Source organism: Sinohyriopsis cumingii, chromosome 18, assembly GCF_028554795.1.
Source record: "Sinohyriopsis cumingii isolate HCF-2022 chromosome 18, ASM2855479v2, whole genome shotgun sequence".
NCBI classification, from domain to species: Eukaryota; Metazoa; Mollusca; class Bivalvia; order Unionida; family Unionidae; genus Sinohyriopsis; species Sinohyriopsis cumingii.
The window spans coordinates 86,060,010-86,074,450 of record NC_142978.1 but is presented as its reverse complement, the minus strand read 5'-3'; the positions used below and the strand labels follow the sequence as shown (position 1 = coordinate 86,074,450).

The 14,441-nt window shown below is 36.6% G+C and overlaps 1 protein-coding gene across 1 annotated transcript in view; it reads left to right on the top strand.

The window, feature by feature from the left end:
- Positions 1–4,743: 4,743 nt before the first annotated feature.
- The window catches only part of LOC149777216 (uncharacterized), a 37,824-nt gene continuing 28,126 nt past the window's right edge, over positions 4,744–14,441 (top strand). Inside the window, exon 1 of the mRNA XM_089942827.1 lies at positions 4,744–4,836. Coding sequence (XP_089798953.1) covers positions 4,797–4,836 — 40 coding nt within the window. The 5' untranslated portion in view covers positions 4,744–4,796. The remainder of the gene's footprint in view (positions 4,837–14,441) is intronic.

The window sequence follows — 14,441 nt, the reverse complement described above, 5'->3', positions numbered from 1 at the left end:
AGCGTTCCCATCTATCCATATTTGTAATCTACCAGTCTGTTTACTATCATACCCATCCGTCTATTTACCAGACTGTCGGTTGTTAATCCATATTTGTAATGATTTACCGGTCTATTTACCAGCATACCCGTCTATTTACCAGACTGTTCGCTGTCCATCCATATTAGTAATGATCTACCAGTTTATTTGCCAACCTACCCATCCATCCATATTTATGACCTACCAGTCTATTTACCAGCCAAGCCATATTTTTAATAATCTACAAGTCTATTTACCAGTACACCCGTCCATCCATATTTATAATCTACCAGACTACCCGTTCATCCATATTTATTATCTACCAGTCTATTTCCCAGCCTACCCATCCATCCATATCTGTAATGACCTACCAGTCTACCCAGCCATCCTGGGGCCCCGAGTGGTCTAAAGCGCTCTCCGTTACGGATCACTGCCAACTCACCTCTGTCTGTGTGGGTTTGAGTCTCGTCGAGTCTCGGATTCGGCCAATGTGGGTATGTGAGAAAGCTTTCCAGTAGCTTCTCGTGGGTCGTTGGTTCTTGCCGGGGTTCTTCCTCCACCATTAATACTGGCCACCATGTATAGCCTACAGTGTGTTGAAAAATGGCGTTACACCCTACAACAACAACAACCCAGCCATCCATACTTATTCATACTTTTGCTGTACATTTTCCTTTGTTTCGTTTTGCTTTTGTCGTTTAAATAGTGACAAAGATAAAGTGTACTAATGACTTGTTAAAATCAACTGTATTTTACTGGCACTAGGCCGACATATCATATATACATTATTGATTTCCCGAGTTTTATGGTAGAATTACATGGTTATAGTTCGTGTCATACTGTAACTTCTTTCAAACCATATAATTTTATTATTTACATTAAAAAAAATAATCGCTCATAATATACGTAACGTTTGAAAAGAAAGAAAGCAAGTTTGTTTAAAATTTTCGGGAGAATGATTTTCAACAAAAATTATTTAAAGAGTGTCAGAAATGGTGTTAAGGATTACAAGTGCATGCATTGCAAGTTTGTGTTGAACGAAACGGCGCACCAAGCGAGATGTGCCTTCACTCATAAAAATAATAACGAAAACTCAACGAAACGGCGCACCAAGCGAGGTGTGCCTTCACTCATAAAAATAATAACGAAAACTCCACGAAATGGCGCCCCAGGCGGTCGCCCACCCACTCTTACGATGGCCTTTCATACATACGTGCTCAGATTTAATTTAGAATCTATCGCCATCGTTGCGGCCCCGAGTGGTCTAAACCGCTCTCCGTTACGGATCACTGCCATCTCACCTGTCTGCGTGGGTTCGAGTCTCAGATTCGGCCAATGTGGGTATGTGAGAAAGCTTGCAAGTAGCTTCTCGTGGGTCGGTGGTTCTTTCCGGGGTTTTCCCGGGTTCTTCCTCCACCATTAATTCTGGCCGCCATGTATAGCCTATCGTGTGCTGAAAAAATGGCGTTAAACCCTACAACAACAATCGCCATCGTTTTCATCAGGATAGTGTCATCAGTTCGGTTTCTCCATCATATTGTTGGTAATATTTATGACTTCCTAGAATGCTTTGAGAGGGGTATTATTTTTGGGTCTCCTCCCCTGGGGTTCCTTGGCATAGAACAAAAGTTAATAATACAGTAAGAGACCCATGGCCTGATATTGCTCACTCGACTCGCATCTTCTTTCACATACTTGTCATCTTCTCTTTTTTAACTCGATCTTTTGATGACCGCATTGACTTGGGTATAATGTACAGTAGTGTAAGTTCCTAAGGATAATTGTTCATTTCATGTTACAAACTCCATACACTTTAATACTTACGCTTTGGAGCTCTTTTTGGTGAGCTATTTGTCGCTTCGGCACACCTAGCAGGTACATGTAATTTCTGCACCAACTTTTGTGAGGATCATGCATTTAAAAGGTAATCATTACTAAATGATGCAATACAATTTTATAATAACAGTGTGTGACATGCATGCTGAGGTAGGATAGAAAGAATATTTATTTCTAAAAACATTAGCATTTAGGTACATGGAAAAACAATTGGTACCGTCATACCTACTGTAGCACGCTAAACTAATCATAATATCGTGATGTGTGGACGTTTACTCCCAGGTTGTGTCTAACGCATCCAAATAAAAAATACCATAATTTCAAGTTTGTGTAAATTGCTTAAATCTTCAATCTGAGAAGACTACAGCTGAAGACGAAGTTAACTGATCATATACATTTACATACAAATAAATACTATCACAAGAGAGATGGTAGAAGGGGATTTAAAGTTTTAGTTGTTAACAACATATATATATATATATATATATATATATATATATATATATATATATATATATATATATATAGCACACAATTATTAAGGTAAATAAGATCACCATCTTTCTTTTCATGAGATCTGGCTGGCCTTGAAAAAGGCAGTAGGGGTTAACACAAGGAGGTTAACGTAAGTGTCATATCATAATTGGTCGTCTTCTTAAACTTCGTCGCACAGTGGGTCAGTAGAGTAAAAAGTGCTTTAGGGACTCTTGCCTCTCCAGATCCTTTTTCCACATCGCTGTATCTTTTACCCTGGTTAACAGGCTGTGACGACTTCACATACATGGGGTAGTTAGCCGGAGTTAAACAACATACCCAAAACGACTGTTGACACTAAACTACCTCAAAACTGCATGATATCCAAAAGCTGTATCCAAATCGGGTTTGATATCAGTCGGAGAGTACCATAAGCGCGCCCGAATTTTACAGTATGGTGGGTTGCACAGGAACAGATTTGTTATCCTTTTCTGACATTGGCAGGTCAGTGTCCTTTACCTACATTATGGTACTCGCGTATGTCTGCATGTGTACGACTTTTTGCCCGTGAAGCTGTAGATCATTGCATTATGTCTACCCCGTTGGAATTAAATCCATTGACGGTTCAAAGAAACAAAATAGTTACGACAAAATATTTAGAACATTTCAACTACCATTGTTTATAGATGGTACGTTATTTTTGTTCCCGTCTCCATTTTAGGAATGACAACCTTTGCATAATTGTGCACAGTTATAAGTTTTGGAAGAGTTGTGCCCCGTATATTGTACAAGATGTCATTTTGCCCTTGTGTCTTTTTGCTTGTGGGTAAATGGCTAGACATGAATACAAGCTACATGACTGAGTGGACATCTATCCCTCCATCCATCCAAACAAAGAAATCAAGGTCAAAGTTTTTTACATCGAAATAATTATCTTGCATGAATAAGACTTTTAATTTGGTAGAAGTCCTTGACTTTGACCACAAGTTTGGACTGTTTGTTCCAAAGGTTTCAAAATTGTAAGCACTTGTCTGAATCTGGAGTTGCGAAGCGAAAGCCACGACGAACCTGTCAAGTGATGATGAACCATAGGTTCCTTTGGGGATCGAATCCGGCACTCCTGCTCCACTATCAGACATGCATGCCACTAGGATTAGCTAGGCTAGCTACTAACCTTGACCACTAGAATGATATTATACAAAATATTTTTGTTTACTAACCTTGACCATTGTACTCGTGTTCTACAAAATATATTCGGTTCTTAGCCTTGATGACTACACACGTGTTCTTCAAAAGATGTTTGTTTCTTAGCTTTCACGACTACACTCGTGTTCGACAAAAGAAATTCGGTTCTTAGCCTTGACGACTACAACCGTGTTCTGCAAAAGATGTTCGTTCATAGCCTTGACGACTACACCCGTGTTCTACAAAAGATACTCGGTTTTTAGCCTTGACGACTACACTCGTGTTCTACAAAAAAATATTTGGTTCTTAGCCTTGACGACTACACTCATGTTCTACAAAAGATATTCGGTTCATAGCCTTGACGACTACACTCGTGTTCTAAAATATACTCGGTTCTTAGCCTTGACGACTACACTCGTGTTGAACAAAATATATTCGGTTTTTAGCCTTGACGACTACACTCATGTTCTGCAAAAGATATTTCGGTTACTAACCTTAACGACTACACTCGTGTTCTACGAAATGTATTTCAATTTGTCGATATTTTTCTTTGACTGAAGTATGCAGGTTCAAAGGGTAATTCTTGAAAACACGAAGCGGTCGTGTACTAAGGGTAAATGGCGGCTGTGGCGAATAATACGAGGCCCGAAGGGCCGAAGAAGAGGGATTGTTCTTTGGAGGTTGCTAGTGCCTCCTCCCACCAGCTAGAGGGTATGGGGGAGCGCTGTGCCCGGGCGGAGCCCTGGCTGCCAACGATTTTACTGCAGTTTGATGCCATAAATGTGACATGAGGAATAGAGGTGTTATATTTTAGAAAGGTATATTTCAATTTAAATAATTTTACTTTGAGATAAGGTTATTGAGTTAACTTAAAGGTAATCCCAGAACAAAAACAGCAGATCGTGCTATCTTCTTATCAAGTATGGAAACAAAGATACACCGTTTATAAGCACACACGCCACCAGTTAATAATATTCATGGAATTGGGTAACAGGTACCATATATGCTATAATAACAATCTTACCTGCTCAAAATACAGATCCGAATTTTGTGATATGATGGAATTCAGAAAAATATTATTTCTCAGTTTTTTAGTTTTAAAACTTTGCATATTTCTTTCCAGCTGTGTTTTTCCGGATTCATCGTGTGACCTGTCGTAATGTCTACGTGAGCATCAACATAAAATAGGTATCGTTAATGTGGGTCTAGATGGTAAGTATGACGCAATATGTAAACTATAACATCTGCTTTAATCTTCATCTAACAGAACAAGACGAATCACCATGCTGTCAATTGCAGTTCTCTTTGTATTGCCATTATATGGTAAGTTCGTTGATGATAATAATAATAATAATAATAATAATAAAGCACTTCGTTATAACAGAAATTATGCGGAGAGTACATTTTTGTTTTTTCTTAATCACATGTTATCTCCGCCAAAGTAATGTACCAAAAAAGGTCCTCGTTCTTTCTTATCACGTGTCTATTCACATATTTTGTTCTGTTTGACCATATGCATTTGACCAACATTTCTTCGTTTTGCTTTTGCCTTTTTAATTTTTCAGCTACCTGTGTCTTCGGATATCTAGAGTTAAGCAATTACACCTCATTACATTCATTACCCTAGGTACCTGGAAAGTGAATTATATGAACACGAGTAATTCATGAAGCATTCTGAGTGATTTGACTGGATCCAATTTAAACTGCTCAGACAATTTAAATTTCATCCTGATCGTTAGGTGGCGCTATAGCTGCGTCAAGAATACAGTCATACGAAGTAAACCATTTACGTCAGGCTGTTTGCTAGAGCTAAACAGGATCGATCTTGCTTACTGTAAACGCTTGGACTGACGGTCGGGCTGCATTTTTAAAACATCGAAATCCTCATTCTGATTCACGGTTTGATTATCGCCGATGAAAAACATGATACCGAATCAAGTGAATCATACATGCTTCGTGATTCAAAGTGAATCAAAGATGACGACTCTAATCCTGATTTCGAAAAACCAGTATGAATGAATACAAGTAACACTATATATAGTCAGTCAGGATCCCGATTCTCTGTTGAATCCAAATTTTGATCCCTAAAAGGTATTGCAGCTCTGGGTTTCCTCAATCATTGAATACAAATAAAAAGTAAGATACTCATGAAAATCTCAGATAATAGTCGGGTTTATAGTTTCATACAAAAATTGCAGAGGAAACAAAAGTAGATGAGTAGGTGTAAGAAAAATCGTATCTACGCAAGATTCGATGACGTTTATTTACAGAAGACAAATATGTAAATCACAGGAACCTGTAGAATATTATTTCATCGATAATAAGTACTTATGATGTGTAGACCGTTGCAAGTTAGTACGGGAGATTCATCATTTGACGAAGATTAGATACATGAAATAAAATGAGTAACCGCACATCTTTGATCTATAATATCATACACTGGGTTCCCCGTCTCTGATTTACTTGTATGCAAAGGTAAATTCTTATGAAGATATAGTCTTTGCTAAATACCCAAAAGAAATGTTTGCTGCATCCACAATAGAGAGTTTTGCGGAATCCCCAATATAAATGCTTGCGGAATCCCCAGTGGAAACGATAAGCTGTAAATCTTCCAATTTATTGCTTTTATTTTGCCCATAAAAAAGATTTGGGATGGCCATTGCCAGAGCAGCATGAGCGGAGGGGCGGGGGGTCTGTGGGGGGGGGGGGGGTTCCGGAATTTACGGAATCTACATCCCCGGCTAAAAAACGCACATACCAACGTACATTCGCTTGAAATTTGACCATGGTTTTATTCTTCATAACATGTAATGGGTATCGTACACAATGTGAGTAAACAGATACATAGACTTTCGCTTTGGTGCCATTTCGAGGAAATTCAGGGCTCTTTTTAAATGTTGGAAACCCCCTCTGCCAACAATTAACATGAACCGTCCCTGGATCTATGACCACATGAAGTCCGGTTTATACATGATATGTACGACCTAATGAGTGTGTATTTATAATTAGGGCCTATACATCACAGTGTAACCTAATGAACGTGTATTTTTAATAAGGACCTGTACATAATAGTACAACCTAATGAATGTGTAATTTTAATATTGACCTATATACATCACAGTGCAACCTAATGAATGTGTATTTATAATATTGACCTATACATCACAGTGCAACCTAATGAATGTATATTTATAATATGGACCTATACATCACAGTGCAACCTAATGAATGTGTATTTATAATATTGACCTGTACATCACAGTGTAACCTAATGAATGTGTATTTTTAATAAGGACCTATACCTAATAGTACAACCCAATGAATGTGTATTTATAATATGGACCTATGCATCACAGTCCAACTTAACGAATGTGTATTTATCATATTGACCTATGCATCACAGTGCAACCTAATGAATGTGTATTTATCATATTGACCTATACATCACAGTGCAACCTAATGAATGTATATTTATCATATTGACTAATACATCACAGTGCAACCTAATGAATGTATATTTATCATATTGACCTATACATCACAGTGCAACCTAATGAATGTGTATTTATCATATTGACCTATACATCACAGTGCAACCTAATGAATGTGTATTTATAATATTGACCTGTACATCACAGTCCAACCCAATTAATGTGTATTTATAATATTGACCTATACATCACAGTGCAACCTAATGAATGTGTATTTATCATACTGACCTATACATCACAGTACAACCTAATGAATGTATATTTATCATATTGACCTATACATCACAGTGCAACCTAATGAATGTGTATTTATAATATTGACCTATACATCACAGTGCAACCTAATGAATGTGTATTTATAATATTGACCTATGCATCACAGTCCAACTTAATGAATGTATATTTATCATATTGACCAATACATCACAGTGCAACCTAATGAATGTGTATTTATCATATTGACCTATACATCACAGTGCAACCTAATGAATGTGTATTTATCATATTGACCTATACATCACAGTGCAACCTAATGAATGTGTATTTATCATATTGACCTATACATCACAGTGCAACCTAATGAATGTGTATTTATAATATTGACCTATACATCACAGTGCAACCTAATGAATGCTTATTTATCATATTGACCTATACATCACAGTGCAACCTAATGAATGTGTATTTATCATATTGACCTATACATCACAGTGCAACCTAATGACTGTGTATTTATCATATTGACCTATACATCACAGTGCAACCTAATGAATGTGTATTTGTAATATGGACCTATACATCACAGTGCAACCTAATGAATGTGTATTTATCATATTGACCTATACATCACAGTGCAACCTAATGAATGTGTATTTATAATATTGACCTATACATCACAGTGCAACCTAATGAATGCTTATTTATCATATTGACCTATACATCACAGTGCAACCTAATGAATGTGTATTTATCATATTGACCTATACATCACAGTGCAACCTAATGACTGTGTATTTATCATATTGACCTATACATCACAGTGCAACCTAATGAATGTGTATTTGTAATATGGACCTATACATCACAGTGCAACCTAATGAATGTGTATTTATCATATTGACCTATGAATCACAGCGCAACCTAATGAATGTGTATTTAATAGAAAACTGCTTTTGGTTTATCATTTTAGTCTTCACTTTTTTGGGAAGAAAATCACACAGTTATAAATAAAACATTTCCAGGCTGAATTACAACCTGCAATTTTTCCTCCATATAGTATGTCAAGTTGACAAAAACAGTGGTATCATTACATTATGTCCCATCATACAGAATTGTGTCCGTACAGTATGTCCAATCCGTCAGAATTGTGTCCGTACAGTATACCCGTCCGACAGAATTATGTCCGTACAGTATGTCCCGTTGGACAGAATTGTGTCCATACATTATGTCCCATCTGACAGAATTGTGACAACAATGTATTCATAGACAGTTTAATAATGATCGAATCCACTTGCTCGTTGGAAGGCACTATTAGGAGCTACCTCCCCTTTCCATTTTCTGTTCATTATGTTGAATTCCACAATTTCGCACTTTGTGTTTGATTTTTAAAGGAAAGGAATTTTCCAGATTTATCTCAATGATTATCATGGTTATTTAAAGAAGAATCTGAATGTCTCAGGTATTCTTAAAATAACTGTTCCTTTTTACTTTGGTGTATTGATGGTTGCCACTTGGGTTGGTGAGTAGGCCTATACAGCTTGGCCTCGATTCAAATGTGCATCTCTTAGAGTGCTAGCCCCTGACAATGTCACTTTCCGGAAATCAAATTTTAATTTGCTAAAAACAGCCAAAAAAATAGTTACTTTTTCTACGTTTTGTTATTCATTCATCGCAATCCAGAAGCTTGTAATATCTAATCTGTCGAAATTCATTTTCCCTATTTTACAAATTACAAAAGTTAGTGTGTTTTGGACCAGCTTAAGGTCATTTTTCGAACACTTAGGTCCAGCCATTTTATCAGCTGTCAGCTTTAGATAATGCATAGTTTCGATAATAACTACAAGTAAAGAAATTTCAATCACAGAACATGAAAGTAGCATAGATGTATATTAACATTTGCTCGAGTGTGAAAAGCCTCACCATACCGGCCCCTCTCTCAGAAGTACATACTGTAGTGGAAACTCCCTCGGCTACACTACCCCGAGTCTCCTTATCTCAAGTTGTTTAGGATAGATCTTTGTATTTGGAGTGATACCCCGCTGAATCTGTCTGAGGACTGGCGCGCCAGACTGCGACAGATTTCAACCTCAGCGGGATATCGTCTTATTCCCGGCTTCTTGTTGCCGACTGGGTCGCCGACTGAGTTCCTGGGTCGCTGAGTCGTCGACTGGGTGTCCTGTGGTCGCCGAGTGTGTTGTCAGCTGGATCGTCGTCTGGGTCGCCGAGTCGCCGACTGTGTCACTGACTTGGTCGCAGAGTTGCAGACTGGGTCACAAACTGTGTCGCAGAGTCGCCGACTGAGTCTTTCTCTGGTCGCCGGTTGTGTCGCAGAGTCGCCGATTGTGTCGCAGAATCGCCGACTGTCTTCTTCAAGTCACAGAGTCACGTTGTTATCCGATCGAGATCGAGATCGAGAGAGAGAGAGAGAGCGACAGTGCGAAATGATGAAAGAAGAGTTATCCTCAGTCAAAACATGTATTGTCAAAAGACTTCAGCGTTCCTTGATCGAACCTTATATCACCTGTCATTTGGTCAACGAAAGACCATGTCCCTACTCTTTTCCGATTCCCTGGCCTGGCTCTCTCCTATCCAGCGAAATACGACCAAATGTGCTTACTCTGGCGGGCTGGTTGTACTGCTTCACTTGCAGGGACATCATCGCACTATACCACATCCTAACACACCACCATAGCAGCCACAGTTGGCCCATACACACACATATATATATATATATATATATATATATATATATATATATATATATATATATATATATATATATAACCAGGCGGAATCACGTGACCCAAACAACTAAGATGCTAGATGGCAATTCAAAGTCCGCCAAGCATTCAAAATCAGAACATACACTTTAACGAAAGGAAAATTATATTAACGAAAGGAAAATTAATGTTCATGGGTTTTCCTCGTTACAATACTAACTTTAGCCACTTATGTTACATGACCTTTATGTAAAGGTCTGCAATTAAGCCTATTCGTTTCCAGGATAGGTACAGATAGATCCATAACTTTTGGTGATCTTTTAGATGATTTAATTACACACTGGGAAAACAGCTCTTTCTTTCAGTGCATCGTTTGCAAATGCCTGTCGCAATAGCCACAGATCACAAGTTTTATTCGTTGGTCTATAGTAGGAACATTCTTGTAGTTTTCACGTATTGAGAGAAACGACACATGATTGTGTCAGTTTTAATTGACCTGGCTTAATCGGAATGTCTCTGACATTTCGGTGATTGAATATACATTTCTAATGCATCAATAAACAATTTTTGTTTTTAAACTGGAGTCAGGGAGGCGGCCATTTCAATATTCGCCCTGAGCAATTCGAATAATGCGTTTACTTAAACCAGCTTCCAGGAAAACAACACATTATATAGGTTGTATTTGTTTAATGTCATGCTCCAGTGGTTTTCTGGCCAACAAATTCTACATTATTTTCTCGAAAACGGGAATGATGGAGTAGTTACGATTGGATCAAGATTTATTACTATATGCATTTCAGACAGGAAAGCTATATAATGTTCAAATATTGCAAGTCTGGCATTGGACTGCACCACGCTCGCAAACGGCAACTATGAAATCGAGTGTAAGAATTATGCCACCTGTACCAATGGTCACCTTTCGATTAACGAGTGTGGAGTGGGCTTGGTGTATAACAAGAATACCCACAAATGTGACAAGTAAGTAAAATAAAAAGAGATACACACGCAAGCACATGCATGATGCAATTTATAGAAAGAGGCGCACATATAAATATTGACATATAACTGACAATGTTCATTTTTTTTTTCTCCTGATTCACAATGTCAGAAAAAGACCACGTACGTTCCGTATTACCTCTGCAGCATGTAAAAAAAATGAAAATATTTACGAGATACATTATTTCATATATATACAATAAAACCTCTCAAGACCGAAACTTCTGCAGACCAATATACCCTTGATACCGAATCAAATTTCTGGTCACTAATTGTTCCTTCTTTCTATTCAGTAGATTATAACTAAGTCAGTAGAAACCACTTCAGTCTAAAAATTGAAAAATTGAATTAAATATTAAGTCCCAAATTTAAATTTTACAGTAAATTTAACGATATTTCAAACGAAACTAAAACACTCTATATATTCAACGTACATGTATATATATATATATATATATATATATATATATATATATATATATATATATATATATATATAGATGACCTCTTTATGCAGGTTCAAGTTTTAAACTTGGTTTTAGAACAAGTACCTTGAATTGAGTACCATTTGTAATGGTAGTGGTAGTGGTGCATTATGTACAGATTTAGTTTAATGCACTATTCAGGAAGATCGTAAAATGCATGGCTATGATATTCTCTCCACATGTTATGTTCCAATCTAAATTGCTGTAGCCTGCTTAGTTTATTCTATCCTATAAATGAAAACATCTCTTTAATCCATCCTATAAATGAAATCACCGCTTTAATCCATCCTATAAATGAAATTATCACTCTGATTCAACCTATAAATGAAATCATCACTTTGATCCAACCTATAAATGAAATCATCACTTTGATTCAACATGTAAATGAAATCATCACTTTGATACAACCGATAAATGAAAGCATCACTTTGCAGAGGCGTAGCTATGCTATTTTGCGCCCGGGGACGAACTATAAAATTGGCGCCCCAGCTCCCTCCCCGTTTAATCACATTTTTGAATATTACCCTTGTTTACTTATTATAATATAACGCTGTAAGCCTCATTTTGGCGCCCCTGTACCTTGGCGCCCGGGGACATATGTACTCCCCTGCCGCCCCCCCCCCCCCCGCTACGCCTCTGTCACTTTGATCCATCCTATCAATGAAATAATCACTTTGTTCCGTCCTATATATGAAATCACCGCTTTAATCCATCCTATTTATGAAATCACCGCTTTAATCCATCCTATAAATGAAATCATCACTTTAATCCATCCTATAAATGAAATCATCATTTTGATCCATCATATAAATGAAATCATCACTTTGATCCATCCTCATTTTAATCCATCCTATAAATGAAATCATCACTTTGATTCATCCTATAAATTAAATCATCACTTTGATTCATCCTATAAATGAAATCATCACTTTGATCCATCCTATAAATGAAACCACCGCTTTAATCCATCCTATAAATGAATACACCTATTTGATCCATCATAATTATGAACTCATCACTTTAATCCATCATTTAAATGAAAACATCACTTTGATCCACCCTATAAATGAAATCATCACTTTAATCCATCCTATCAATGAAATTATCACTTTAATCCATCATATAAATGAAATCGTCACAGTGATCCAACCTATCAATGAAATCATCACTTTGATCCATATATATATATATATATATATATATATATATATATATATATATATATATATATATATATATATATATATAAATCATCACTTTAATCCACCCTATATATGATATCATCACATTGATCCATCCCATAAATGAAATCATCACTTTGATTCATCTTATAAATGAAAGCATCACATTAATCCATCCTATCAATGAAATCATCACTTTAATCCATCCTATCAATGAAATCATCACTTTAATCCATCCTATCAATGAAATCATCACTTTAATCCATCCTATAAATGAAATCATTATCCAAAATTAATAAATAAATAAATAAATAAATAAATACATCAAGCGGTCAGTTCGGCAGGGTATGGTGGCCGAATATATGCCAAAAGTACATAAGGATGATTCAGAGATTTACATTTTAAACAATCTACTATTAGTATAGAGAATTCTGCGGAGAACTTTGTATTGAAAACTCTGAAGACCCGCATGCTCAGTAGTAGAAAATGGTAGGAAAAATATGGATTCCAGTCTTTTTGTGAGCAATTCTGACTTAAAATAGAGTTCCTTTTGGTTTCCATTTAAACTGGAAGTAGTTTTCTCCTTCAAATATAATGTAAATAAAAAAAAAAAAATTGCAGTTATATCGTGTTTCTTGAGAAGATTTTCACGTAGTGAGGATTCGAATTCGATAGTATATCTATTTTTTTTTCCAAGTTCTTGGTATTTCGTCAAGAATTCTACAGAATTGTACCAAAAGTAAAATAAAATAATATTTGTGTGAATTGGTATGCAAGAAACACACCATAATCCTTTCTGATGTCATTAAAAATACAGACTTTTCACATAACGATTGAGTTATTATTTATTTTGAAGTATTTATTATATCAGAGTGGCATCGATAAATTTTGTTCAGGAGTTGTGGTGGGATAGTGATCCAATTCTAACATACAAAAAATACATCTTTCCGAAACATGTTAAACTTGTGTGAAACTACGTAGAGTCCTTTTTTTGCCAAAAAAATATTGTGCTCCGAGTTATAATGGATATGTTTTCCATCAATCACCAGCCCAGCGAATGTCCCGCCCCCTTGTAACGAGGCAAACCACTGCACCACCTTGAGTGACGGACTATACGCCATAGTACATTCTCCAGTGAACTGTACGTCATACTATACATGCATGGGCGGCAGGCTACTTGGTGTCAACCTTTGCACGCCAGGTACGTACGCGTGAAGTGTACGAGTGTGCGCGTGCAGCTTTTTAAATGTTTACTGATTCCGCAGCAAATACTAGGGACCGACTATTATTTTAATGGGGTGGGTTGGATTTTCTTGTGAGCCGCAACTTTTACTTTTCCTTTTTTTTTTGTTCAAGTATGAGAGCAAGCATAATTTAAAATAATTAATACGATAATCATGAGTAAGTGCCCTTTTCAAGGTCATAAAGTTATGGTCAGTTGACATTCGAACTCGCGAACATCTTCCGCATCACTAAAAACCAGGCAATGCTGCCTCCATTGTGTACTGATATAAATACATGTATTCGATCAAAACTGGAACCTATAAGAAATGAAGAAAAGACGTAGAGACATTATTTATTTATTTTTTAGTTATTTATTTATTTATTTATTTATTTGACTTTTGATAGGACAGTGAACATAAAATTATCAACTAATCAGATAGAAAGTTGACTAGATTCTGATTTTGATCACGAACTGTTTTTATAACTGACAGTCTAGCTTAAAACACAGGATCAATGACCAGTAACTGAGTAACTCCAAGTTGCACTACCTTAACAAAAAACTGGAGGCTTTGGACTAATTTTGGAGGTTGTATGCACGAATTTTTCCAACAG